Source organism: Terrapene carolina, unplaced genomic scaffold (genome assembly GCF_002925995.2).
Source record: "Terrapene carolina triunguis isolate 2854851 unplaced genomic scaffold, T_m_triunguis-2.0 Scaffold68, whole genome shotgun sequence".
NCBI classification, from domain to species: Eukaryota; Metazoa; Chordata; order Testudines; family Emydidae; genus Terrapene; species Terrapene triunguis.
The window spans coordinates 64,231,016-64,257,308 of record NW_020664419.1 but is presented as its reverse complement, the minus strand read 5'-3'; the positions used below and the strand labels follow the sequence as shown (position 1 = coordinate 64,257,308).

The following is a 26,293-nucleotide window of genomic DNA, read 5'->3' as shown; positions in this document are numbered from 1 at the left end:
CACAGGGCGCTCTCCTCTCCCGTCGCTGCCCCCATGCACCCCCCGCCTCCCGGCTGCTCCGGAGTGCGTGGCGCTGCTGCGGGGGAGGCCGCGAGCGAGAGCCGGGAAGGGCTGTATCCCCGAGGTAAGTGCTGACGAGCCGCGGGGGAGGGGGCTCGGCCCCCCACTCCAGCCACTTCTTGAGGCTTGCCCCGCACTCCCCCTGTCGCTCCAGGCTGCCGGACTTGGGGGGCTGCTCTGAATGGCGCATCCAACTGCATCAGCAGGTACGAGCCTCCCCTCCTCTCATGCCTGAGGACTTGGGGGTTCAGTGCCAGGGGCAGCCAGGCAACCCCCCTTCCTCCCGCCCGCTGCACTGGGGGAGCGGGGCTCCGCCGAGTTCTCCCCGCCGGGCCGGGGGCTGGCCGGCCGCTCTTCTGTCCCATTCATTCAAAGCCGCGATTCCTCCAGGTTCTTTGCGCCAAAACTAACTGCCCCGCAGGAGACCCTTGAGCGCTGCTGACTCAGTCGCCGCCCGCTCCCACCGAGCTGGGGTAGCTCGCTCAGCCGCCTTCCCTCCCCACCCGCTGCAGCCGTGTCCCACGGGGTGGATTTTACAGCATATCTGACGGAAAGGCTGATTCCCCGGGGCTAACGCTGAGAGTTTGTGACGGTCACAGGAGGGCAGCTGCAGGCTGCCAAGGTCACCTTTTGGGGATGGGAGGGAAACTATAGAAATCGCGGTGAGGTTTGTTTGTTTTTTAATGAAGTAATATCAAACTTAACCTGTGCAACTTTATAACTTACAGATGGAGGTAAGTTGCTTAACACTAAAAGACTTGATCAGCCCAAGACATACAAGCATCGATCTGGCAGATGAAGATGGGGAAAATGCACAAAAGGTGAGTAAATGGACACAGATAACACTTAACAGTGTTCTTGACTAAGATTTATGGCAAATACTGCAACACCAACACCTGAGGACTTCGAATTTTGTTGCAAAATGTGTTGTACCTTGAACTACCTTTGCTTTCCCCCCCCCCGGTGAATGGACTGTGGTAGGTTCTGAAAATGGTTTTAGCACATTACAGAAGTGTACTAGTACTTGTTAGAGATGAATATAACCTACTGGTCTGTGGCTATTTAAGAATACAAAACTATTCTTTACAGGACTATTTATGTCTAGTTCCCACTGACCTTTGAGATAAGGCCCAAGGTAGTAAGTTTGCCCTCTTAAAGACTAAAATATAACATCGTAATATTCTTCCCACTCTCTGCCATTTTAGTTTCCTTCCTTCCCAGCTCAGTTGCCCCAGCCAACATGTCAAGTTGATAATTTTGGGGTGGGAAATAGGAGACATCTTGGCTTTTAAATTTAATGAAAGGCCCATTTCCCCTCCACCCCCTTCCCCTTTCAAGGAAGTAGTCAAGAATTTAGTCAGGATTAATTAAAGAGGACATTAACAATACCTCCACCATCTGGGGAAAGGATTACAGAAAATCCTATGTATGAAGCCATATTGGGTAACTGTGTATGGAGCACACTGAGACACAGTCACATATGGTTGTGAAAGGATGCAGAAAGCATAGGCTTAGGCCCAGCCAAAATAGTTTTGAAACAGGTCTAAGGTGAGTAATGAGGCAGATGCATCTGAAGATGTGCTTCCCATTTAGTCAGGAGTACACATTTAAATATCCCCTCCTGAGGGCATTTCTGTAAGCTTCCTGCTGGCTTACTATAGAGCATAGAATACACATATGTGCACTGGGAACTGGTTGTGTGCATTAAGGTTAAAATCTTACAGGTCTGCATGTTTATAAAAAGCTTTCAGGATTGGCAAACAACAATATTGCCAATCCAGACTCAACAGCAGCATCACAGCTCTAGCTAGCCTTTAAATAGATTGTCAGCTAAGACACTGCATCAATGTGACCATTTCACCTTGGCACTCTACTCCTGATGGAACATTATATTATATGCACAAAGCTAGCAGACGTCCCACGTTTCAACAGAGATTTAATAACGGACAGTGTAGTGAGGTCTCCTACTACTGAGACTTAATTTTACAAAGGATACTCCAGTAAAACAAGTATAAAACTATGCTACAGTTGTCAAAATAAATGACCAAAACAGGAATAATGCCTCAGTATAACCACTTCATTTTACTTGCTAAAATGCAAAATTCAAAAATCTTCAGTGGATCCCCAGTTGGTGCAATTTAGTGAGGGTCTACCCAAATAAAGATTTTTTCATCTCCACATCAAAAAATGAATAATAACTATATGCTACAGTCTTCTTATGAACCTATACATTAACAACACACCCAGCACTGTGAGACTTGCCCATTTCCCATTCCTCTAAAGATTTTTTTATTCCTGTCTACATAACCAAAATTGTGTCTACCTGTGCTACATTCCCCTTGTGCTTTCAACCTACCTTCTCTCCTTGGAGCAAGAGGCACTCCAGAATCTCTTCTTTTCATCTCTTCTGTTCACCTCTTTACACATACTATGAATCCATATGGGTAACAGAAAATTTGGGATCTAAAGATCTCCCAAGGAGCATATGGGACTGGGAAAAAGAAACTGGGACAGGTGAGTCAGTGAGGAGGATAAAGATTTCAAGGGTAGGTAGTAGTATGTTTTGCACCCATTTACAGCTTCAGCCATTACTTATCGCTGCTCAGTGTAATGTTTGTACACCTGGGTGAATTAATGGGAGCTCAGTGGGATAACTTTCAAGTAACTTGATTGCTAGTTCTAGGTATCTGCTTTTGTTAGAACTACATTAGCACCAAGCATAATGAAAAACAGCTTTATATAAAGGTGGGGGGGGTTTCCATTTTAGATTAAGTGTCGAATCCTTGCCACATTTGAAACTGCGAGAATATATTAAGTGGATTAACTATACTGAACATGTATACCAGGAAGCACCATGGCCCCTACCTTGAACCCTTTTTGTCAGTGTATTAAGTGACAACACTTATCTGAAATAAAAATATCTCTCTTTATATTCTTGTGGATAATCCAATTGGGCATTAAATATTTTATGTAATCATTCTGAACATTCAGAGCACAGTGCCTTTTCCTACTCTTTGGATGTCTGTCCTCATCCCCAGATGGCAAACTATGGAAGGCTAACAGGAACATCTGGCTAATTTTTGAACTTTAAAATCCAGTTTCTGCATTCCAATTAAATTGAATAAACTAGTGCAGTAGTTTAAACAAAATTCCATGGTGTCTCCTTATCAATTAGCTATAATTCTCAAGCCACTGAGAATTGAACAGAGCAATAGTTTTAGCCGAAATTCATATAAAAACTTATGCCTTTTAGCTAGCTATTTCATCTTGTACACTTTTCTGTAAACTTAATGCCTTGCAGCACCAACAATGAAAAGGAGACTATTATTGTAACAATATATATCCCAAAAGTTCTATTGTGTATACTTGGTTATGTTTTTAAAATACATTTTGCAAATATTTTAAAACACCACTAGTCGGAGGTGCAGGAATTTATGATCAGTTCAGGACAAACACCAAGAACACTGCTTGACTGAGGGACCAGTAACTGTTTCAGGGTCTCATTTCTAGTCCTTATAGTTTAAGAACACTTTCCAGTGGTACAAAGGCTTGGCTTCTAAGAACAGCAAGTTGTGAAATCTGATATAAATTTCTGGTTATCATTTTACTTTCTTCATCTCTTACCTCTCACTTCATCTGAGATTTCTGCAACCAGTATTTCAAACTGCTGGATTGAGAAACTGAGTCATAGCATTTGAAAGCCAGAAACTGCCTTTTTTAATCCATGTAAAGCATCAGAGAGAAGTTATTAAATGGTAATCAGAATGATTTAATGTCTGATGTCTTGTGATCTCTCAGGGCTAGAAAAGTTTTGGTAGGGCTTTAGTACCAATGGCTTTCTCTAGGTACTGGTCAGTCCAGAATCAGTGATCAGAACAGTAACAAAGAAAAATCCAGTGGTAGCTGGCAGGTTCAGTAAACAGATTAGATCCATCAACTTTAGGTTAACTGTGTTTGATCTGTTGCCCACTGATAATACTCTGTTGCAGAAAAGGAAACCCAAGTAATATTGTCATTTTTCTCATGCTCTCCATCCTGTTAGTGCAGGGTGACAAACCTGTTCAACTAGTGGAGTGGGGAAGTACCTATTGCTCAAAAGCAGCTTTTCCCACTAATTAAGGAATGACATTGATGCCTACTTGAGTCAATCCATCTAAGTAAGTTGAAAGTTGGTCTGTAACACAACTTTTGTGGTAGGGGGAACGGACAAAAGGGTAGTCACAGCCTCATTCCTGTATACGAAAAATGAGCATCAGATCATGTAGCTGGGGGCAAGGAGAGAATTCTTGTTCTCAAAGTAAGGTAAGAACAAGTCATATGTAGATTTCACCTTCCCAGCAGCTTGCTTGACTATAGTTAACACTTCTTTAGTGATATATTTTCATTGTTTTGAGCAGCAGATACTTTATCAATTTGCTTCAATTAGGGAAGTGTTCCATCTGGGCTGAGTAAAGTGAAATCCCAAAAAAGAGCTTTCCATTATGGAGATTCCAAAATAGAATGCTATGTTTTTTCTAAGTGCAGTGTAACTAGTGAACTATTTAAGCTTCAGTCCAAATTCAGCCGGAAGACATATGGCTCCAGGGGATAAACTGGGTTCATAATTTGGACCAGTAGGTTTACAATTGTGGCACAGTTAGACTTCTATGTTCTGCCTTTTCATATAAGCCGACGGACAACAGGTTTGACTGATTGACTTCATCTTAAGCAATTCATGGTGGTATCTTATCTGCATTGTACACTGATGTATGGTATACACTATGCTGCATCTGATGCTAATAAGAGCTGTGCTAAATATAACCTTGGGACTGTCAGAGCATGATGGCACTCATTACCTTCATACGAACAATGGCATTGACTGGTGGATTGTGTTGCTTCTCTTCAACCCTAAACAATCCTCTCTTTTTAATAGGAAAACATATTTGATCAATCCAGAATGACCCCAAAGACTCCCATGAAAAATGAACCAATTGATTTATCAAAACAAAAAGTTTGCACCCCAGAAAGAAATCCAATTACACCTGTTAAGCTTGTCGACAGACCTTTGGCAGATCCATGGACCCCCACAGCTAACCTGAAGATGCTGATTAGTGCTGCTAGCCCTGACATGAGGGACAGGGAAAAGAAGAAAGAGCTCTTTAGACCAATTGAGAACAGTGAGCAGAACGATGCTTTTTCTGATTCTGTACAGGTAAGAGACTTGACCTAATAAGCTTGGACATAACTGACACACAATGCTCTCTGCTTGCTGCAGGCTGACTAGTTAATTGATATTTTATTACTTGATTAAAAAAAAAAAACACTATTATTTCCTCAGTCTTTCTGCCACTCTCCTTTACTAGGAGTAGAGAGCAGCACTATTTGAAAGCATCCTCAAAGATGACCATTTATATAGCAACACCAGTGTGCAAGCCATTTTAGACAAAGATCACCATCTTTGTCTAAGTATTTCTTCAGATATTCAGAGACTGAATATGGTTACTTCCCCTCCCTCGCTAATTATATCATTTTCAAACTAAGGCCTAGCCACAATGAGAGGAAAACTGCCAAGTCAGTTAAACAGATTCAGCATAATAGCTCATTTGGCTACTGTACAAGTGTTTTAAAGACAGGCTAACCAAGTCTTGGGCATTTTTATAAATATGGTTTTAGAAGCTGTATACCTTAGCCACACTGGATTGGCAAACCATATTTATACCTCATTCAGCAAAACACAGCTCCACATCTAACAGTCAGGATGAGGGTAGTCAAAAATTACACCTGAATGGTTTCCTGATTAAGCAGGATTTTACATTGTGTTGTTTTTTTGCTAGGGGATTCTGCTCCCCATCCTTCCTGTTTTTTTTAAAAAAAAAAACCCTCTAAGCATCTTAGAGCAGGAGGAGAGCAATTTCAGCTTTTATCCAACAGCAGTGAGCGCCTTCCTCTCCTGCTTTTGTTTCTTGCTCCAGGAACCACGAGCACCCCATTCCAAGTTATTGCTCATAAGATGCCCCTTTTGCCAGTGGTTCCAACATCAGCAACATGAAACTAGAATCTAATCACTAGGCCCTCGTTCTAAGGAAATGCTATTTTATAGGCATAAAGGCTCACATAATTCTTAGGATAGAGTATGGCACTGAACCTGTTTGAACAGTGGTGGGGGAAAGACAGAGCTGGGGTAAGCAGACTAACAAAAAGTTATTTGAAAGATCACTCAGAACTTAGCTTTCAACAAGCAGTGTGTACAGAAATACGCTGCATTAAATTTTAGTTGTTTCCTTCTCCAAAAGGAGAACTGAAATAATTGCTAGGTTTGGTGAAGCAGTGTGGCCTAGTGGATAGAGCACTGGACTGGGACTGAGGATCTTAGGTTCAATTCTAAACTCTACCATTGCCTGCTGGGTGATCTGGGCAAATCACTTCACCTCTGCCTCAGTCTGCCCGTCTGTAAAATGGGGATAATAATATTGACCATCTTTATAAATAGGGCCCTACCAATTTCACATCCATAAAAAAAAACATGTCACAGACCGTGAAATCAGCCTTTCCCCACGAAATCTGATCTCCCCTGCTGCTGGTAGCCTGGGGCTCCTAGCTGCTAGTCTGGCCATGCTGGAGAGGGGCAGGAGTTGTCCTTCCCGTGCCTGGCTGCTCTTAGTGGGGAGATCAGACCTACCTCCAGAGGCAGCACAGAAATGAGGGTGGTACATCCTCACTTCTGCACTGCAGCAGTCCAGGAGCTGGGCTGGGGGCTTCTCCCCACTCCCCCCCCCCCGCCCACCCCCCCCCCCCCCCAGTGGCTCCTGCTATGGCTCCAGGCTTCCTCCCCCAGCAGCTCTGGCCAGGGCTGGAGGCATCCGCTCCTGCCAACTGCAGCTAGGGCAGCCTGGGTTTGGGGCTTCCACACCCTTCCCCTCCCCAGGCTTCTGCCCCCCTGCTGCTCCAGCCAGGGCTTGGGGCAGCCCGGGCTCGGGGCTTCCTCACCACCACCCCAGCCGCGGTAATCCAGGCTTGGGGCTTCCGCCCCCTCCCAAGCTCGGGGCAGTCAGGACTCGAGGCTTCTTCCCCCAGGGCTCCTACTGGGGCTCAGAGTGAACCAGTCAGGGTTTCCACCCTTGGGCTTCTTCTGGGGCTGGGGCATCCATTTTTCCAGGAGGCCCCCAAATTGGCCAGGGGCCCCTGCATTAATCTGTCACTGGCCTGGACTAGCACCTAGGAGCCACAGCTGGGGCACTCCTAGCAGCATGGGGGAGATCCTACCTACCACCACCTCCTGGAACCTCCTCTAACTGCAGGAAGCTCAGAGGCTGCTGCCTAGGCAGCACAGAAGTGAGGGTGGTAATCTTGGGATGCCCCCCACCCCCACAACAACTTTGCAACCCCCCCATAGTCACATTTTGGGTCAGGACCCCCACAGTTACAACACAGTAAAATTTCAGATGTAAACATGTGAAATCATGAAATTGACCAATTTAAAAACCCTCTGGCCATGAAATTGACCAGTATGGACCCTGAATGTGGTAGGGCCTTATTTATAAAGCACTTTGACAGCTACTGCTGAAAAGCCATATAAATATTATTATTACGCATTTTAAAATGTAGTTATTGACTAAATAGTAAAGTTGGTTTAAAATGGAGTTTAATTCAGCTATTGTGCACATGACTGCTTCAAGTATTCTGAACTTCTTCAGTATGTTACTTGGAGCAAGTTGATAGACCATATGTCAGCTTTTGTTAAATTTATCCTCATGAACAAAACCTTGTCTGTGGAAAATAGATTACAAAAACATTAGGTGAAAACTGCAGTTTTCAAACCATTTAAAAACCAAGGACATTTATTCCCAAGCATAGTATGTTGCAAGGGGATTCATTACTCATGTTGCAGTAAGAGGTAGTTGAGATACTGCAAGTCTTAAGAGTAAAAAAGTTCACAGGCAATTGACATACACAACTTCACTCCAACAAGAGAATCAATACTTCAGAATTACTAGTCCAAATAAAAATTACAGTCAGTTCATTGTTTAGGGGCTATTGTAACAAACATACCTTCTTAGATATACCTGAAGTCTCCAGCTTTCAGGAATACTACAAGGGCCTACTCATTCTTTTCCATAGGATTTTATTCAGTTAACAGCCTGCCAAAATGTTAAACAGCCCAAAATGCTGAGACAGCTGAATTTTATCCCCCAGAACTAGGGTCACATGCCTCTGAGCTCTTAAAGTGATATACCCACAAATAGAGGGATGGTGGAATTTCTGTGCAGAGGTTTTTCAGGAGCCCTCTGGTGGTTGGTAGACATCTCTGGTGAGTGACACTCCAAGGTATTTGCAGAAATCCTCCTTTTTATGGTCTCAAAAGGGAATGTTACTTCCAAATAGGGTCTTATCATCTACGGGTGGTGGGAACATAGTTACACCTTTTGTGTACTCCAACGCCTGGCCACCATGGGATGTCCTTGTAAATGCTTTCATAATGATCTCCACTGTATCTGGATTTTGGATAAAACAAGTTCATGAGTCAAAACATGTGACCCAGGTGCTTAGAGAGACAATCACATTCTAAGCCTGTATGAAGGCCCTTGGGCATGTGTATTTTATCTTTTGTAACAGTAGTCTGAGTTTGAATGTTAGAATCTGAAATGTTCCCTGTTTTGCTATTGTCATGCCTGTTGAAGCTCTACAATAAAGGAATAACATTTATTTTTCAACAGTATGATATGGTAGATGATGGCACAGTGGATGAATTTGAAAAGCAGAGACCCAGCAGAAAACAGAAGAGCTTAGGACTCTTATGCCAAAAGTTTCTAGCTCGCTACCCAAGTTACCCTTTGTCAGCAGAAAAATCTACCATTTCTTTGGATGAAGTGGCTTCTAGTCTTGGTATGTATGCCTGAAATAAATGCTGCAAGAACTGGACAACTTCAGTCTTTTAAGATATGTCTACCACATAAAGGCACTTAAAGTAAAATAGATCCCATTTAAAAGAACTGACCAATTCACAGAATACATTTAAGGTCTGATTTTTCTTATCATTATTTATTTATTTATTTATTTATTTTGGGAGGTGCTGGATGTGCCCTTCTAGTTAAATTAAGCAAGAGCTGCAGATGCCTAATACTTAAGAAGATCTCTACCACTATATTATTATATAACCCTATCATTTAAAAAAAAATTGCAAATCACTCTGAGTGCTCTCATGGTGAACTAATCCTGCTGCTAAATATGTATGCCTAGATTTTTATTTTCCAGCTAATTGATGTCTGAGGAATAAGCAGCAGGGTTTATAAAGAACAAATCATACAAAAGAACTGTGGCGAATTTTTGGATAGAACTACAAATTGGTGGATGAGGGAAATCAGTAGGTTTTATATCTTGATTTCAATAAATCATCCAATACAGTAGCTTCCAGAATCTAAATAGCCAAATTGTCTTGGACATGAACAATGTCTTGCACACTGAAAACTGGCAGAAGGATTGCAAAAAGGGGAATGATAAAAAGCAATGTGTTGAACTGGGGGGAGGCATCTAGTGGTGTGGTTCAGGGACCACACCAATGTTAGCTTTGGTCGTCTTTAACATCCTCTTTAGTTATCTGCAAGTAGTAAACTGCATGTTAACTAAACTTACAAGTCAGACTTAATTGGGAGCTGTTGTGAACCTCATCCAGGACAAAAAAATAATACAAAGGGACCCAGAGAGACTATAGATAATAGAGATAGCAAAAATAACTCAGCCTGAATAAATGCAAAGTATTGCATCTGAGAAAAATAATTCAGATTTATTTCATAGGAAAGAGATAGCAAATTAGATAAGAACTTGCAGAAAATTCAGTGCAGTTTTTTATATTTTGAAAAGGAGGATGGAGAGGGAACAGAGATGGGATTTCCTCCCTATGTGGCTCTGGTGAGACAGCTCCTAAAGTACTTTCTGAGGTGCCCAAAATTGACTTAGCAAAACAGAAAAGAATGCAGAAAAGAATAAATAATAGATAAGGACTGATTTCTATGGTAATGATTTTTTAAGAATTTTTTTTAAATGAATTGTTGTTTTAAGTATTAGAGTTATCCCCATTTAATATGAAATCCCAGTGCTCTGCCCTCATGAAGCTGAACACATTTAGTCCTTCATTGCTAACTGGAAATGAAATTACTTGGTTTTTTTTTCCTTTTGAGGAATATTTCATTGGTGACTTAAAAGAAAGGAGTTTGTTCAAATGTACTAGTAGAGTTTGTGTCTTATTTAAAAATAGTGGTTTGTTTTCCCCTTTGGTTTTCATTTCCTATACCACTGCTGATCTTTGTGTAGCAAATAATAGCTTGAATGTAGATTTTGCCATCAATAGATAAGGCTGTATTCACACAGCTCCTGGCTAGGAAAAATCCATTTACGAGTCACAGCAGTACACAGTGCTTCCCAGGCTCTGCTCAGGGCCTATGGTACCTGGGCAGCCTTCATTAATAGGGTTCCCAATAGTTCTCTGGCCACAGATTAAAGCTGCACTTCTCTGGTTGCACCCATGAGAGAAGACAGAGGTTTTAGCTTAGATGTCTGTCCCCTCCCTTCTTGTTCATCTACAAATTCTTCCGCTAATATCTAATATCACTGCAACTCTCCTGCTAAATAAATCTTATTATGGGGGATCTGATCCTGCATTCCTTGTTCACCCAAAATTCCCACTGAAGTCCATAGGAATTTTAAGAAATGCAGGATCAGACTGCAGATGGAGACTAAAATTATCTCAATACATTACAGGGTACATAGATTCTCACTGACTCTAGCAACTTAATCTTGTTTCTTCTGAACAGCTTCTTAACCTATTGGCAGAATACTGAGGATTGGGATGGGAGGGAGGGTGACAATGGTGCACTTTGCTAAAAATATATATCTTGATCTTATTTGTTTTTGGGCTCCAGTGCCTGTGTTTGGGGGCAATGTGGGGCTGGGAATAATTGTACAAATATCTTGACAATGTGCCATCATCTCCTTTCCCATCAACATACCACCAGTATGCTGGCAAGCACTGGAGTTTTATGCAGCGAATCTTGTAGGAGAGGGTTTATGATGCTGGTGCTCAAAGGAACTAGTCTTGTAAAATATGTCTATGTATGTATAGCACTCAGTACTTTAGTAGCACATTTCACTCAAAAAATCTCCATGCACTTTAAAACACTAACAAATTGGAAAGTCCCAGTACCCACATTATTATCTATATTTTACAGATGGGTAAACATTAGAGAAATCTTTCAAAACTTCTCACCATACTAGTGCTTGTATGTGCTCCACTGCTGGTAGCAATACTGTGAGCCCTAAGGCAGACAGCTGTTGCCAGCACTTTGTCATTTAGACCAGTTCTTAGTGGGGTTAGATGACTGTTTAAAATGGTGACTGCAGGCATTGGCCTGGTTGTGTTCAGGCTCCAAACATTGCTAACACTAGTAGAGCTGAACTAGAGTTGGTACCTATGGGGAATTTTTGAAAATTTTCCTTTGTGTAGATAGGGTGACCAGATAGCAAATGTGAAAAATCAGGACATGGGGTGGGGAGTAATAGGAGCCTATATAAGAAAAAGACCCAAAAATCGGGACTGTCCCTATAAAATCAGGACATCTGGTCACCCTATGTGTAGATGAGGTCAGAGATTAAAGTCCAGCTCTTGCTCCCATTGAAGACTGTAGGTCCAGTTCTCCATTGCTGTACACATTGTGATGTATTTGTTGGTGCCTGTAATTTACACAGTACTACACAAGTGCAAGGCAATGGAAAATCAGGCCCAGTGGCTATACTCCCATTGATTTTAGTAGGAGCAAACTCTGTGACTTACCCAGGGAAATGATGAAAGAGGGAACTTGCTTGTTCAGTGCGTGATTATACAAAAAGGAGGAGAGAGTAGAAGCATGTTTTAAAATGGGCATGCTTTTAAGTCTCTTTCTTCCTTAAAACAGGAGTTGAGCGTAGGCGCATCTATGACATAGTGAATGTTCTGGAATCGTTGCACCTCGTTAGCCGTGTGGCCAAGAATCAGTACTGTTGGCACGGACGACACAGCCTGAGTCAAACTCTGAAAAATCTTCAGGAAATAGGAGAGCTCCAGAAGTACGAAGAACAGATGGCTTACTTCCAGCATAAAGAGCAGGACCTTGAGTATAAATTTGGAGACTGTAAAAAGGAGACCTTTCCGGATTCCCAAGAGAGACAGTTACTTGACTTTTCGGAGGCAGATTGCCCCTCTGGTAAGCTGACTAATGGTCGAAGTGTACAGATGCAGTCATAGTGTTCAACATACAGTGTGGCTTTTTTCTTATTTAATTGATTTATTTTTTTAAAATGTAAAATGCACGATATTGCTTGTGAAAGGTGCTGAATTCACCACTTTAGAGATAAGGCTCTTCTTTTTATTCACAGTGCAGGTACAGCACAGATGGCAGCAATTCCAGTCTTTTCCCTCTCACTCAGTGGCCTGTCCATGACAGGTCCCTTGAAACACGTATTAACTAGTTATGCTAAACAATCTGTTCCACCTTGTTTGTAGCCGTGACGCTCTGAGTAAGTTTCCAAGACCTGAAGAAGAGTTCTGTGTAAGCTTGAAAGCTTGTTTCTCTCACCAACAGAAGTTGGTCCAATAAAAGATATTACCTCACCCACCTTGTCTCTCTAGTTTCCATAACAGCCTTTTGTGAAGGACTTTGTCAAACATTTTGTTTCTCTCTTTCCCCCCCTCCCCTTCTGATTGGTAAATGGTGCTTTGTCCTCACCTATAACAGAGGGCCAGAACTTCCACTCTGTTACACTGGTCAAATGTTGGTATAAACTCCATGGCACTCAACAGTTATACTGTAATGGAGCAGGGAATCAGGCCCAGACTCCGTAACATTTAAAACCAATTTTTTACACTTTAATTTTTATTACCTTTTGAAGACGACTAAAATGCTGTTGTCCATCTGCCTTACATAATTATTTGCTACCTATAAAAAGATTTATGTTTTCCAACAAGGAAACACTTTACCCTTGTGCATGAGAAACCTTCTTCATGCTTTCTTGTCTTTGATAGATGACATGCTAAAAGACTCTCATTTTGTTTGTAATGCAGCATCTGCAAACAGCAGAAAGGACAAGTCATTACGGATTATGAGCCAAAAGTTCGTCATGCTGTTCCTTGTCTCCAAAACCAAGATAGTCACTCTTGACATAGCAGCAAAAATACTGATAGAAGAAAGCCAGGATGCAGCAGATCACAGCAAGTTTAAAAGTGAGTATCATTGTTAAGAAATGGATTAATCATCCAGTCAGCAGGGAAAATGGAGGCACATTCAGATTGACATCTGAGATTTTTTTCAATCTCAGACAGCATGGATAGAATCATCTGTGATTAAGGGTTTTTTAACTATAATCATAAAAAATACCCCTGCCCTAAATATTCAGATATACTAGTGGGGGGGAGAAGAAGCATTCAGCTGCACAACTTGTATTTTATGGGTGTTGTCATCCAGCTACATCATCATTCAATTCATCGGAGTTGTAGGGATTATAAAAACAAAAAATGGATTGATATGAGTTTTCTCCTATGCTGCTGCTGAGTTCAGGATGGGATGAAATATTTTTATCAAGCAATTCTGCTCCTGCTGGGGAATGCATTCATTGGACAGAAGGAAGAGAGGATGCTTTTCCAAAGTGACTTGTGCATAAACTGACATACTTCCTTTTAACCTATTCCCAAAAGTTACTGTGGCATTATGGCAGAAATTCATTAGCTTGTACAGCAGCAGTCCCCAAACTTTTTCTGTTGTGCCCCCTCCTTACCCATAATTGAACCTACCTGCCCCTCTCCCCCCGGGAGCGAGGGGCCAGAGGCCATGGCCGGGAATGGAGCTGTGGCCGGGAGCGGATCCGTGGAGAGGGCTGGGGCTGGAAGCCACGGCCGGGAGAGGAGCCTGGGAGCTGGGGGCCAGAGCTGTGGCTGAGGACAGAGTGGGGCTGGGTGACGTTCCCTCCCTGCCTCCCGTGGGGGCTGACTTGGGCCCCACTCGTCCCCCCCCCAAAAAATGTTCCTCCAGGCCCCCCTAGGGGCATGTGCCCCGCAGTTTTGGAACCACTGTTGTACAGGCATAATTACAGTATATTTCTTTACACTTTTGTTTACCTTTCAGCAAAGGTACGAAGACTGTATGATATCGCCAACGTTCTGACCAGCTTAGGGCTCATAAAGAAAGTGCATGTCACAGAAGAAAGGGGTCGCAAACCAGCCTTCAAATGGATTGGGCCTGTGGAATTCAGTGGAAATAGTGGTAATTTGTGGTGTTTGGCGGTTGGGAGGGTTGTCTGTTTGTGTATTTTACTGGAACTTTCTTCCAGGGTGGATTGATTTAAACTGAGGCTTTCCACTTAGTGATTTAAATCATCAGTTTTAATAACTCTTCCTTTGTACTTCAGCTATTTTCTAAAGAAAGGTACATTCTCACTGGTTAATATAACCATTAAAATATGTTGATTTACAACTAAATAGAGCCTTTACATTCGATTTTGAACTTTTTTTTTTTTTTTTTTCTACCTAGGAGGGTACACAATAACTATATACATTTATATAAACAATTATATAGCTTAATGTTGTCAGATTCTTATTAATTAATTGTACATTTTTAGTATGTTAGAAAATGGTGAATGATATATTGCTTATTTACTACATAATTAACTTTGTGCTCATGATTTGTGTCAAGCTGCATTATGATGGTAACTGGAATTTAATTAAACACACAACCGCATATAACATTTATTTTTATTAAACAAAATAAGCCCTTAATACAGTACATGACTTAGTGTGCCAAATTTATAAAGCCAGACCTCAAAAGTTAATCAGGGAAAAACAAGTTATTTCTTTATATAGAAAAGCCGCCTTTCATGGGGTTTTTTTGATAGAGGCTCATGGATTCAGCATATTTTATTTTTTTATTTAAGAGATTATAAGTTTAGGCCTTAACATATTTTGTATTAATAGCAGATTTCTTTTTAAACTGGTTTTCTTTTTAAAAATAAAACTTATAATTTAAATAACAAAATCCAATTTAAATAAAAAATTGTATTTTTTTTATTTAAATCCATCTTTTTTTCTTCAAAACGATCACAAAAAAAATTTTTTTTTAAACTACCCTGCTCTTTCCCAAATTTTCAACTAGAAAACAACCATGTAAGAGTAAGTCAGAATTCATTACCTTCTGTACCCATAAACGTGTAGTGTCTGAATTTCCTAATGTAGGTCACCTATCTAGACAGCCTTTAAAATCGCTGCCAGAATGTAAGGGAAAGGGGAGAGATTGGAAATATTTATGGATACGTTTGGGTTTTTTGTTTGTTTGTTTTGTTTTTGCATGTTACACTAGTTTAAGGTGCAAGGCAATGGAAAATCAGTTCCTTGGGGCCACATTCTGGCCCATCCAGTGGCCTCCTTTGTGCTGCAAAGGGTCAATAAATCTGCCTGAAACAGGCAGCTGACTATTCCCCCTACATGGGGAATCCCCTGGGTGGTGCAGAGCTGCTCCTCTGCCTCCTGTCCCCCGACATGGGGAATTTGTTTCAGGAGATAAAGGGCATGGCCATGGTGTGCCTACATCCTGGCGATCCTTGGCTCCCAAAGTAGAGCCCTTATGCTGCTTTATTTTAGGACTGGCCAATCCTAGGATAAAGGAGAAGTAAGGGTTAATGTTAATGATACTTTGCCCCATCTTCCCATTTTTCTCCCCACAGCTGCTCTAAGTGGAGCTTAGATGTAGCCCAGGATCTTGAGCTATATACAGTCCTGGAGTGGGTAGGGGGGACCTTATCTTGTCCACTAGTTCTGACATAGTTTTGTGGTGTTAGAATAGTGTAGGGTTTAAAGGGGTTTTCTTCTGCTGTGTCCGTAGCAAAGCTCCACGACGTGGCAGAAGCTACCATGACAACAGGTGTCCTTCAGGTGATAACTTTACAAAAACCAATTCCTTTAGATGATCCAAGAACTGATGTTCCAACATCTGCTGCTTTACCAGAACTGAAACGAGGGGCGTGTGTCCAACATCAAACCTGTGCTAATGGAAAACAGAGGCTCGCACGGCATGCTTCATTTAACACTGTTCATCCTTCTGAAGGGATCAAAAGGAAGGTCAGCTCTGAACCCAACAGCCCACATAGGGAGAGGCAAGGTAACTACCAAGAATTGTTGCTCTTTCCTAACCCATTGTGTCTGCCACTAGCAGTCACTTTCAGCCTTGGAGCAGTACTCTTATTTTTCAGTAAATTTTCTGTTCTCTACACACTGGAAGTATGGCACAGACAGATTAAGATTCTTTAAATAGAAAGAGAACAGATTTTTATTGTCTGGTTCCTGGTAAAATGGAGTTTACTGTAACAATCCAGTTTATAGCACTTTCACACTTTAGAATTGTAAAGTTATAAAGCAATTACAGGTCCTTCCAGAATTCCCTGTCAATCATCTGAAGCCTGCACGGTGCTGAGTGCTTCTTGCGTGGAATTGAGGGTGCTCAGCTCCTCGGCGGTGCTGCTCAAACTGAATAGTGAATGTTATAAAAACATGCCGTGGTAGGAAAAACTGCATTCCACTCTTTGTATTACCAATATGAAAATGTGCTTAGTAAATCTATGTAATTAATTCAGTGTCCCATTGTTCTTTCAGCTTGCATTGTAGGTTCAGATGAATACTGCTCCAAAATGATAAATCTAGCAGCTGTCTGCAGACAGAAGATGGAAAAGGATACAAAGTAAGTTGGGTCTTAAAACTTGCAGTCTGCTCAGTTCCCTGCCCTGTGCATTTTAATTTAAGGTCAAATTCTGTACTTGGGATGGAGATCTATAATTTCCAGTGACTTCCATTAGAGGATAGAAATTGGCTCTCAGGGTGACTTTTGTTCTCCCATGTGCATGTAAAAGATTCACACCAACATGCATCACATTTTAACAGAGAAATAAAACAGCTATTGAGATTTTCAAAGCAGTCTAGGGGATTTAGGCAAATCTTCCTATACAATTAATGGACTATATATGTATAAATTCCCTGGAGTGTTTTGAAATTTTCATACGATATATTTATTGGAAGCTTAGGGCTACAAGCTCCCCTACCATGAGTAGGGCTCTGTGTCTTTCACGGAGATTGCAGAAGTCACAGAATCTGTGACTTTCCGCGACATCTGTGACTTCTGCAGCAGCCAGTGTGGCTGACCCCAGGGCCAGCCGCTCGGGTGGCCCCGCAGCCAACCGCAACAGTCATTACTCGGGCAGCCCCGGGCATCTGGCCCCGGGGACTGCCCAAGCCAGCAGCCAGTGTGGCTGGCCCTGGGGACCGCCTGAGCAGCGGTGCTGGGGGCGGCCAGAGCAGCCGCTGCTCGGTGGCCCCCAGCAACGGTCCCAGGGCAGCCCCCAGCAGCTGTTGCTGCTGGCCCCGCCCCCCCACCAACCAGCGCCCCCCCCCCCCCCTTGAGCAGCGGCTCCCTGGCCCTCCCGCAGCAACGGTCCCAGGGGCAGCCGGAGCAGCCGCTGCTTGGCAGCCCCCGGTAGCTGGTGGGCTGGCCCTGGAGTGCCCCCATCCCTGCAGCAGCCCCCTCCCCCCAAACCAAGATTTATAGTATAAGTCATGGATAGGTCACGGATTGTGACTAAATCATAGCCTTAACCATGAGCTTTTTCCACCCCAATGGGGCAAGAAAACCGAATTCTACTCATTCTTCATTCTTTTGTCAGGGTTGTGAGGGTTCAGTTCCCTTAGCCAGTCTCAGATGAGCTGCCAATAGACCTGGGTCATCCACTGGCAGGCCCAGGCCCAGAGTCACAAAGGTATTTAGCCACCTAACTTCTACTGTGACTTTGGGCCCCAGTACCTCTGGGCTGGTTCCCAGCCCTATGGCAGCCTGGTTCTTAAAAATAGCCCATGCACACACTGGCTGCTGAATCCAGAACCTTTACGGGGGTTTTGGACTTGTGGAAGTGCAGCCTGAGCTGGTTGAAATTTTTGATAAAAAATGTTTCAATCAAAATTTTGAAGCAAAAAATAGAATTTCCATCTTGCAATTGTGAAGAAATAATTCTTCCTCTCCCCTTTAAAAAAAAAAAAATCATTTTTTCCAATGGAAAAAGGGGGAAAGTTTTTAATAGCTAAGAAATAGTGGGATTCTTCCCACTAAAATGAAACAAAATATTTCTAACAAAATGATGAATCTTTTAGGGTTTTTAACCAACTCTCCACACAAGTTAATACTGACTTTACTCATTAATTTGGAGCCAGAATATGCTAATGAGAGCAACTGTTTTCTCCCCATCTAAAAGGGTGGGGGTTAAACCCCATGGAGAAGCTTCTGTGGAAGAAAGGGGTAAGCATGCTGCAGAGCTGTTCTGCTCCCCTGCCAAATTCCAAACACCCTCTGCTAACGTAGGTGAGAATAACATGGAGCCCTTAATGTGTGGGCGCATGTTGTATCTCCCTGCTAGCACTCAGTGAAAGAACTGAATGGTAGTACAGCAAAAGAATCTGTGAGTCAGCTTCTCTGTGGTTTGACATGATATGTAAGTGACTGATAAAGTGTTTGATAATTACTGCACTCTGTCAGATAGTCTCCACACATAACCCCAGAGATCCTCACTGTTTTATTTTAAGGGTGGTTTATGGGGATGTCATTCTGAACTAAACACTTATTTTTTTTCCCCTCTCTTTTCCTTACCTCTTTTAGGAATAAAATTTGTGCCACTGAAACAATCTTAAATTCATCGAGGAGCCCAGCTATAATCTCTCCTTTCTCTGTTCTTCCGGATCCTGGGGACTCTGATTTTTGCCTTAACCCCTTACCTCACCAAGTGTTTCCTGTTGCTCACTCAGACATGTCGCACCTCTCCCTGCCAAATGGTATGAATGGCCAAGTTTTGCAGACTCCCACTTTGGTCTCTTCCAAAACAGAGAATGGGAAAACTGCTCTGCTCCCCAACCAGCCTTTTGTTTACCTCCCCTCTGCGTCTCTCTTCATGCTGTGTGGCAGTCCTCAGGAAAGTCTGTCGAGGGAGAACCTTCCAACTACAGGAGAAAAGTGCAACAGAAGCCCTGAGGGGCAGGCCTCACCCCTAAAGCCACAAGCTGCTGTATTTGCTGTTAACTATCACAAGCGTAGTTCCCAGAAGTGTGCATCTCTCTCCACGCCTGCAGCCAGCATAGAGCCAGCTGCTAAAAGGAAGACTATGGAGCAGAGTGATGTCCCCCTCTCATTGGTGCTACCCAAGGTAGGGAAGTGCATTTAATTGATACCCAGCTTTGTTGCTAAGGCTGAGAGCAGGGGAAAGATACTTACATTACTTGAAATAGTCTTTTCTGCAGATGAATATTCACTGCAGATACCTATTTAGAGAAACAAATGCCACCTTCTCGCACAAGTATATTCTGGGGGAAGAAATACATTTGGTGAAGCATTAATTGGAAGAGGTGTGCTGTGCCTCTGGTGGAAAAATGACTGCCTCACAATGAGGCACAGATCACCTGTTCCACAGAGCCATGGCCCAGATCAGTCCCTGCCACAGAAAAACCTGCGAGAGGGGAAGAAATCTGTGAGGATTCCTCTCCACATTGTCCTGTCACTGGAGCTGCCTCCAAACCTGGCAGTTCCACAGGAGACATTGTTCCTTCACACCAGCTCTTGTCCCAGCAGGGTTCACCCTGGCAGCATGGCTCATTCTACATGGCCACAGGAGAGGTGATCTGCATCTTCCCCTCTTCCCTGTCTCGCTTCCCGCTCTGTCCTTCTAGTCCAACTTCTCCTCTCAGCAGGATGAGTGGGTGGGGAGAGGATGGGGCCTTGGAGGCCAATGAGCCACTTTTTGCAAAGGGAGGAGGATCACATCCAGAGTCCACTCCAGGTGCTGAAGTAGGGGGCATGTCCTGGCCCCACGTCAGTGTTTGTATCTGAGTTGTCTGGGGCATCTACAAGGGATCTACAATCCTTGTTGAGTTTTTCCTTCAAATTAAAAAAAAAAAAAAGCCCTCTCCAGGGGTATTTTTGCAAGAGAACTACATCTATTTAATAAGTCTAAGCATTTAAGGTGAAATTCAGCCCTGTGCAGATGGCCCGTGCACCGTGCAGCCCTCAAACCATGACTTCAGTGGTGCACAGGCCTTGTGCTGGCCCTCTGCACCAGGGTGAATTTCACTCTTCAGTCAAGGAAGGCATGTGAGAGATGGTAGCTCATATACTATTTTTTAATTTGGACTCTTCCTTCCTAATTCTGTTTTTGCTCAGAAACCTTTTGAGCCACCTGATGTAGAATATCCCCTGGGAAGCAGCTGTGCCTCTAATGTGCATCTAGGAGCTTTTCATCTTGACTTAGGAACTCCTGCTGCTGCTGACGAGGCTGCAGAAGAGGATACAACTAAACCTTTAGATTCTCAGGAGCAGGAAAAGCAATCTCGGAACAGAGACCTTGAAGATCCCTCACAGGGAAAAGAGCACATCTCTCAAGAAAATACCAAACAGCCCTTCTTTCCACAGTATCTCTATGTGCAGCCAGCTGCAGGTAAGGACTATAGATACACAGGGATACATTATGACTAAATGATGAGGCCTAAATTTGAACATTTAGGCATCTTAAGTGAGGTTCTTAAATCCAGGCACCTGAATTTAACCTGACCTGAATTTCAGAAAACCTGATCACCCACAAATCCCACTGAAGTCAATGGGAGCTGCTTGTACTCATCAACTCTCAGAACCAGTACACTTTTTTTATTTAGGTACCTAAATATGGATTACAATGAATAACCAGGGCTTCCTGTATTACCATAGTAACACACGTTACCCATCACAATAGTCCTGTTCTTCTGAACCAATATTGCCTTTTTTGTTGTTGTTTTAGCCCTTATGATTGTAGCGGGAACCTTGAAAAGGAGAATGTATGTCTGGTCTACACCTAAAACTTAGGTTGACCCAGCTACATTGCTAAGGGCTGTGAAAACTTTCCCTGTGTGATGTAGTTAGGGCAACCTAACCCCCACTGCAGACACAGCTAGGTCAACCTAGCTACCACCTCTCTAGCGAGTGGATTTATTACAGTGACAGAAAACCTTTTGTCACTGTAGCGTCTACACTACAGCAGTGTAGCTGCAGCTATACCACTGTAGCGCTTGTAGTGTAGACGTAGCCTTAGCGTTTGGTGAAATAATAGCTCTAGCAAGTGTGAACTGCCTCACTCATCTCAAGCAGGGCTTTGTGGATTCCACAGTCCTGGAATCTATTTTTCCAGGATGTCATATACTTCAGCACTGCTGCTGAAGAATTTGTCCTATTGCTGTTGCCAGGCATGTGAATTCTTGTTTTCTGGCTCCCTGCCCTGCCAGGATCAGTTTGCAGGTGGCACAAGGGGTAGTTACTTGCATTACAATGTATGCTTTGGTCCATGGAGCTAGGCATCAGGGAGCCAGAGTTGAAGTCCAGCTTATAGCCAAGAGTGTGGAGAACTAGAAGACTAGGCTGGTGAGTTAAGCAGCCTGGAGAACACTGCAGCAGCTGAAGTCCAGGGACTTGAGTTGCTCTCCTAAAGACAGTTACAAGCTTTCCCCTTTCCAGGCACCTGAGTGGGGTGTAGAGAAGAGGATTTTATGGCAAGAGAATAAGCTGCTGTGGAATGGAGAGGTTGCTCCCTTGGAATTTGGTCCCATTGTGACACTGAGTCAAAGACACTAGAGCTCCACATGGATACAGGAGTTCACCTGTGTGGAGCAACTTACAGGCTGGGGGCCTTACTTTGAAATGTTGATCAAGGTGTTCAGAAGATCCGATAAATTGCGGGCCAGTTCAGATCCTATTGAAGACAATGAAAGTCTTTCCATTGACTGCAGTTAGTTTGATTGGGCCCTTAACAAGTGGATTTTTATAAATTTGTTATTTCTTTAAAGTAGGGCTGTCAAACGATTACAAAAATTAATCATGAGATTTTTTTTAAATCACAATAAATCGCAGTTTTATAATACTGTTAAACAATAATAGAATACCATTTATTTAAATATTTTTGGATATTTTCTACATTTTCAAATACATTGATTTCAGTTACTACACAGAATACAAAGTGTACAATGCTCACTTTATATTTTTATTACAAATATTTGCACTGTAAAAACGATAAACAAAAGAAATAGTATATTTCAATTCACCTCATACAAGTACTGTAGTTCAATCTCTTTATTGTGAAAGTGCCTTACAAGGTGGGGAATTACAGGTAGCACCCCATAAATGTAAACAAACTTGTTTGTCTGAGCGATTGGCTGAACAAGAAGTAGGACTGAGTGGACTTGCAGGCTCTAAAGTTTTTACATTGTTTTATTTTTGAATGCAGTTATATAACAAAAATAAATCTACATTTGTAAGTTGCACTTTCACAATAAAGATATTGCACTAAAGAACTTGTATGAGGTAAATTGAAAAATACTGTTTCTTTTGTTTATCATTTTTACAGTGCAAATATTTGTAATCAAAAATAAAATAAAGTGAGCACTGTACACTTTGTATTCTGTGCTGTAACTGAAATCAATATATTTGAAAACAGAAAAACATCCAAAATATTTATAATAAATTTAAATTGGTATTCTATTATTGTTTAACAATGATATTAAAACAGCTAATTTTTGTAATCGAGTTAATTTATTTTGAGTTAATCACTTGAGTTAACTGCAATTAATTGACAGCCCTACTTTAAAGTTGTGTATAAGTTTGGTTTTTTTTTAAGTAGTTCAGCAAATTATTTCTATTAGTGGGGAAACAAGTACTAAGCTTGTGTATACAGGGTGCAGCTTATGGTTCTTTTGTTATTTATACAATAGCAAATGGTGCTTGGTGCATTACAGATGCTTGCAATCTAAAGAGAGAAAAAATTGAAAGGAAGATGAGGAAAGGTGGGGGTATAACAAATGTAGAGAGATTGAGCAGCTTTCTCAGGCATGTCGTTTGTTACCTTCATGTTTTGCTTTTTCCTAAACAACTTCACTTTCTGCTTCTCCCTTTTACTGAATAAAAGTTTAGTATGGTTAATGTCAATTAGCAAACTGCATTCATTCCTTAATCTTCTCTCTCTTTTTGGTTTAGGATTAAGTGGTTTTAACTTCCTGTTTTCTGCAAACCAAACCCCTGGTGCTGTTGGTCTGTCTGCAAGCCAGTTACCATCTTTTAGTGTTCCCTGTGTGGTAGTGCCGTCTACAGCCTTGGCACCCTTCCCTCTTATCTGTTCTCCAGCAATCACCAATCCACTTTCTTCTGCTCCTGCTTGCTCTTTTCCAAATACTGCGTCCACGAATTTCAGCATGCCGGGCTTAACGTCAACACCACCCGTCTTTATTGGCACCACAGCAATGGTTACTCCAAAGACCTCCCAAATACCTTCAGTGGATCCACAGCAACCATTTCCTTCTGCTGTACATTTGAGCCCTGTGCTTGGAAGATCTTGCAACACGGTTAAACTGGAATCCCCAGTTTGTACGGGGCCTCCAGTCACCCTTCTGAAACTACAGCAGGTGAGGAATTAATTAAAGGGATGCTATACAAAAGTGCGATCCTGGGGTCAAGTGGCTGAGACTGAATGAAAGTGAATCGGTTTTGGAGTTATTTACTCAGCTTCAGAGGTGTGTGTTTGTCTGTCTGCCTCAGAGAGGGAGGATAACAAACTCTGGTGCAGTGGCTACCATTGCAGTTAAATATTTTTTTAAAAACCCTGACAGGCTGAAGTGTAACGTTAAACAGATAGGTGTATCTGCAAGTTTGCTAGCACCGTATATTGAAGTAGAACAAATTATTACTCTTTCTCAGAAATCAGAGTCTGTGCTTTTCCCCAGTGCTCTGATTGGTAAGGCTGTAAGAAAGTTGTGGGGCAGTTTTGGGGAGGGCAGGAAGGGTTTGGTTTAACACTTTGTTAAAGTTGTGGTTTAAGGCATGCAGCCTACCTTCCAGAGCAGGGCAGCAGCACAGAAGAGATGATGTGTGTCCTGCTTGGCTCTCAAAGACAAGCATGACAATGAGGCAGCCAGGTAAAATATGAGTGGTGTTGCAACCACATGTGCCAGGTTACAATACCATTCACTCAAATTTGGCCTGGTCTCCACCTCCGCCATGATGTCTGTGAGTGACATTGCAACCTAGTTTACAAGTTCACGTTAATTTGGGTCACTCAAATTTGTGGTAACTATAAAAATTTGCGGTATGTGTTAAAAGTTGTGCTTTCTGCAATAAAATTGCAGCCAGCAATTTTTTTTACAGCCTTACAGATAGGCACTACCACTAAAAATCTGCATTGTGTAAAGTAAATAAATAGGGCAGGGGCAGTGTGGTGCAGAAGGATTCTCGTTTTAACTCAGACTGAGCCTCTGGTTGAAAAGTTGTATGAAGTATAAATCCTCCAGGCTCCACCCCCAATCTTTTACTGTAACCACTAAATAATACAACCTCCTAGTGGTAGTGTCAGATTAGAGCGCTGAGCAAAAATATTGTATACAATGTATAGAGAAAAGATCTTAATTTAAAAAAAATTAGCACAGTGTTTGTGGTTTTTCTTGGGTAAAGAAATCACAAATACAAATTCAGAATGGGGAGGAAATCAGCTGTGTTTCATACTATAAATGAGATCAAACTGCATTCATTATAGTTAAGGCTACAATTTAGTCACAGGTATTTTTAGTAAAAGTCATGGACAGGTTATGGGCAATAAGCAATAAACGAACTATAAATACCCCTAACTAAATCTGTGGGGGGGTTGGGGGTGCTACTGGGGGAGGAGCTAGGGGCCACTGCTGGCGGGGGGGAGAGCGCCTGGAGGCCAGGGGCACCAAGTGCTGGGGGCTGCTGAGCAGCGGCTGCTCCGGCCGCCCAGGGACCGCTGCTCAGGTGGTCCCTGGGGCCAGCTGCCCAGGGCCGCCCAAGCAGTGGCTAGTGCGGCAGGCCCTGGGGCCACTCCAGCCACAGCAGGTGGGGCCACCTGAACCCCGGCTCCAGAGCCAGCTGCTTGGGCAGCCCTTTGGTCAGCCACACTGACCGCTGTAGAAGTCATGGAGGTCGCGGAAAGTCATGGAATCCTTGACTTCCGCAACCTCCATGACAGACATGGAGCCCTACTTATAGTACATCACTACCTGCTTCTCATATCCACTATGCTTGTTTTTGCTTTAGTCTTACTTGTTTAAAATTATTATTTCACTACTGGGGAATGGCCGAGCCATTAAAATAAGTTGTATTTTTGGATGTTTGCGAACTTATGAAAAATGTGGTAACAGAGAATTCAAAAATCAGTCACAATATAACCACTAAAAAGAGTGATAGGTTGCATATCCAAGGAAAGTGATTGTGTTATAAAGCTCTCGCTAAAGTTTTCAAACCGGATGACTAGCACTAGGCACCTAAAATCCATATTGGGCACCTGGTAGGGAGGCACTTTAAACTGAATTTGTCTGATTTTTCAGTTGTGTAAATATGGATTTAGGAGCCTAATTTTAGACACCTGGTTTGAAAACTATCCGTATGTCTAACGAATTGTGTGTGTTCTCACTTTTGGATAAGACATTTCTGAGTTGCTTTGTTTCATTTTTATAACTAGCCATCATCAACCCCACTTACTCCGAAGAGCATTCGTCCTACACATCACGAGGCATTTTTCAAAACTCCCGGCAGCCTTGGAGATCCTATTGCATGGAAGAAAAATGAAGGCAACCAGACCAGAAATGCCAGTTCTGTTCAGAGAAGACTAGAAATCTCAAGTAGTGGCAGTGACTAATCCAACTCATTGCAAAGGTGTGGTCATATTGTAATATGACTTCATAGCTGTTTCTTTTGTAACAACTATCGTATAACAAGAGGAGCATGTTAAAATGTCATCCCTATTGGCACACTTCCCTGTTGTGTATTTGCCCACTAGTTCTTTTAACTTTCTCTTTCATGAATCATCCCTATCACTGAAATATCTTTATTAATTGCTCATGTAATACTAGTTAGGATTCAAACTTTGTGTACGGTGCAGCAATGTGAGCATCAAATTGCATTTATGGTTTTAATTTGAAAAATATCATATTGCTGTGAGGAGATGCAAAGAGACTTACTGGAGTCTCATGGAGCTTTTTTGTTGGTTTGTTTGGGTGGTGGGGGGGTTTTTTTGTTTTTTTGTTTTTTTTAAATGAGCTGTCTAGCACTTATCTAGGGTGAGTGTTTTTTACATGTCCTTTACTTACCCTGAGTAAATCTGTGGTAAAATACGATAACCTCCTGCAGTT

The 26,293-nt window shown here is 42.3% G+C and overlaps 1 protein-coding gene across 1 annotated transcript; it reads left to right on the top strand.

Moving 5' to 3' along the window:
* Positions 1-25,846, top strand: E2F7 (E2F transcription factor 7). The gene is made up of 13 exons (XM_024203610.2): positions 1-124; positions 789-881; positions 4,973-5,251; positions 8,754-8,922; positions 11,985-12,272; positions 13,130-13,288; positions 14,187-14,324; positions 16,017-16,211; positions 16,703-16,787; positions 18,747-19,287; positions 20,298-20,571; positions 23,130-23,554; positions 25,624-25,846. Exons 2-13 carry the CDS (start codon positions 789-791, stop codon positions 25,798-25,800), a joined length of 2,823 nt encoding a protein of 940 aa, XP_024059378.1. The 5' UTR covers positions 1-124; the 3' UTR covers positions 25,801-25,846.
* The last annotated feature ends 447 nt before the right edge of the window (positions 25,847-26,293 follow it).

Excerpts from the sequence above, each read along its gene's own strand:
- E2F7 (XM_024203610.2), top strand. The coding sequence starts at position 789 with ATGGAGGTAAGTTGCTTAACACTAAAAGACTTGATCAGCCCAAGACAT. Across the intron at positions 16,212-16,702 it reads CCCACATAGGGAGAGGCAAG|CTTGCATTGTAGGTTCAGAT; the intron begins GTAACTACCAAG and ends TTGTTCTTTCAG. Across the intron at positions 19,288-20,297 it reads TCTCATTGGTGCTACCCAAG|AAACCTTTTGAGCCACCTGA; the intron begins GTAGGGAAGTGC and ends GTTTTTGCTCAG.